General features: G+C 57.1%; 1 protein-coding gene across 1 annotated transcript in view; it reads right to left on the bottom strand.

Annotated features, from left to right (window-relative positions):
* Positions 1–58: 58 nt before the first annotated feature.
* PRICKLE3 (prickle homolog 3 (Drosophila)) overlaps positions 59–494 on the bottom strand; it is an 8547-nt gene continuing 8111 nt past the window's right edge. Inside the window, exon 9 of the mRNA XM_008587151.1 lies at positions 59–493. Coding sequence (XP_008585373.1) covers positions 204–493 — 290 coding nt within the window. The 3' untranslated portion in view covers positions 59–203. The remainder of the gene's footprint in view (position 494) is intronic.

The raw sequence follows: 494 nt of genomic DNA, 5'->3' as shown, positions 1-494 counted from the left end.
GAGGGGGAAATGAGGGGGCGGGGGGCGCAGCTGGAGCAAGGAGGCAAAGAAGCCAGGCCTGTTTTACAACAAATATTAAATTACTTCAAAAATACAAACAGATGAAGGAGGGAGGAAGGAAGGGGACTCATGACTTAGGTTGGGGAGGAGGATCATCATCTACAGTGACTGGAGATCGGAGCCTCCTCCAGGACTGCCTGCCTTCAAGCCACAGTGCAGTTCTTGTCTCGGGCCTGGCGAGGTAGTCCTGGGCGAGAGTTCCCAGGGAACGGTGGGGACGGGGAGTTGAAGGTCTCAGTTGCAGTGTCTTGAGCGGGCATGGGCCTGCACATGTGCGGGGGCAATGGGATGCGTTCCCCTAGGAAGAAGCCGTCATCCTCTGAAGACTCGGAACTGAGGCTGGAGGGCGAGCTGGAGCATGATCCTGAGTCCGACCCTGATCCTAAGTCACATTGACGACGTCTGCTGGAGTGGCGGTGGTGATGGTGGTAGCG

This window comes from Galeopterus variegatus, unplaced genomic scaffold (genome assembly GCF_000696425.1).
Source record: "Galeopterus variegatus unplaced genomic scaffold, G_variegatus-3.0.2 Scaffold4257, whole genome shotgun sequence".
Lineage (NCBI taxonomy): Eukaryota > Metazoa > Chordata > Mammalia > Dermoptera > Cynocephalidae > Galeopterus > Galeopterus variegatus.
Note: the sequence above shows the minus strand (reverse complement) of the source record. Positions and strands in the feature narration are given on the sequence as shown.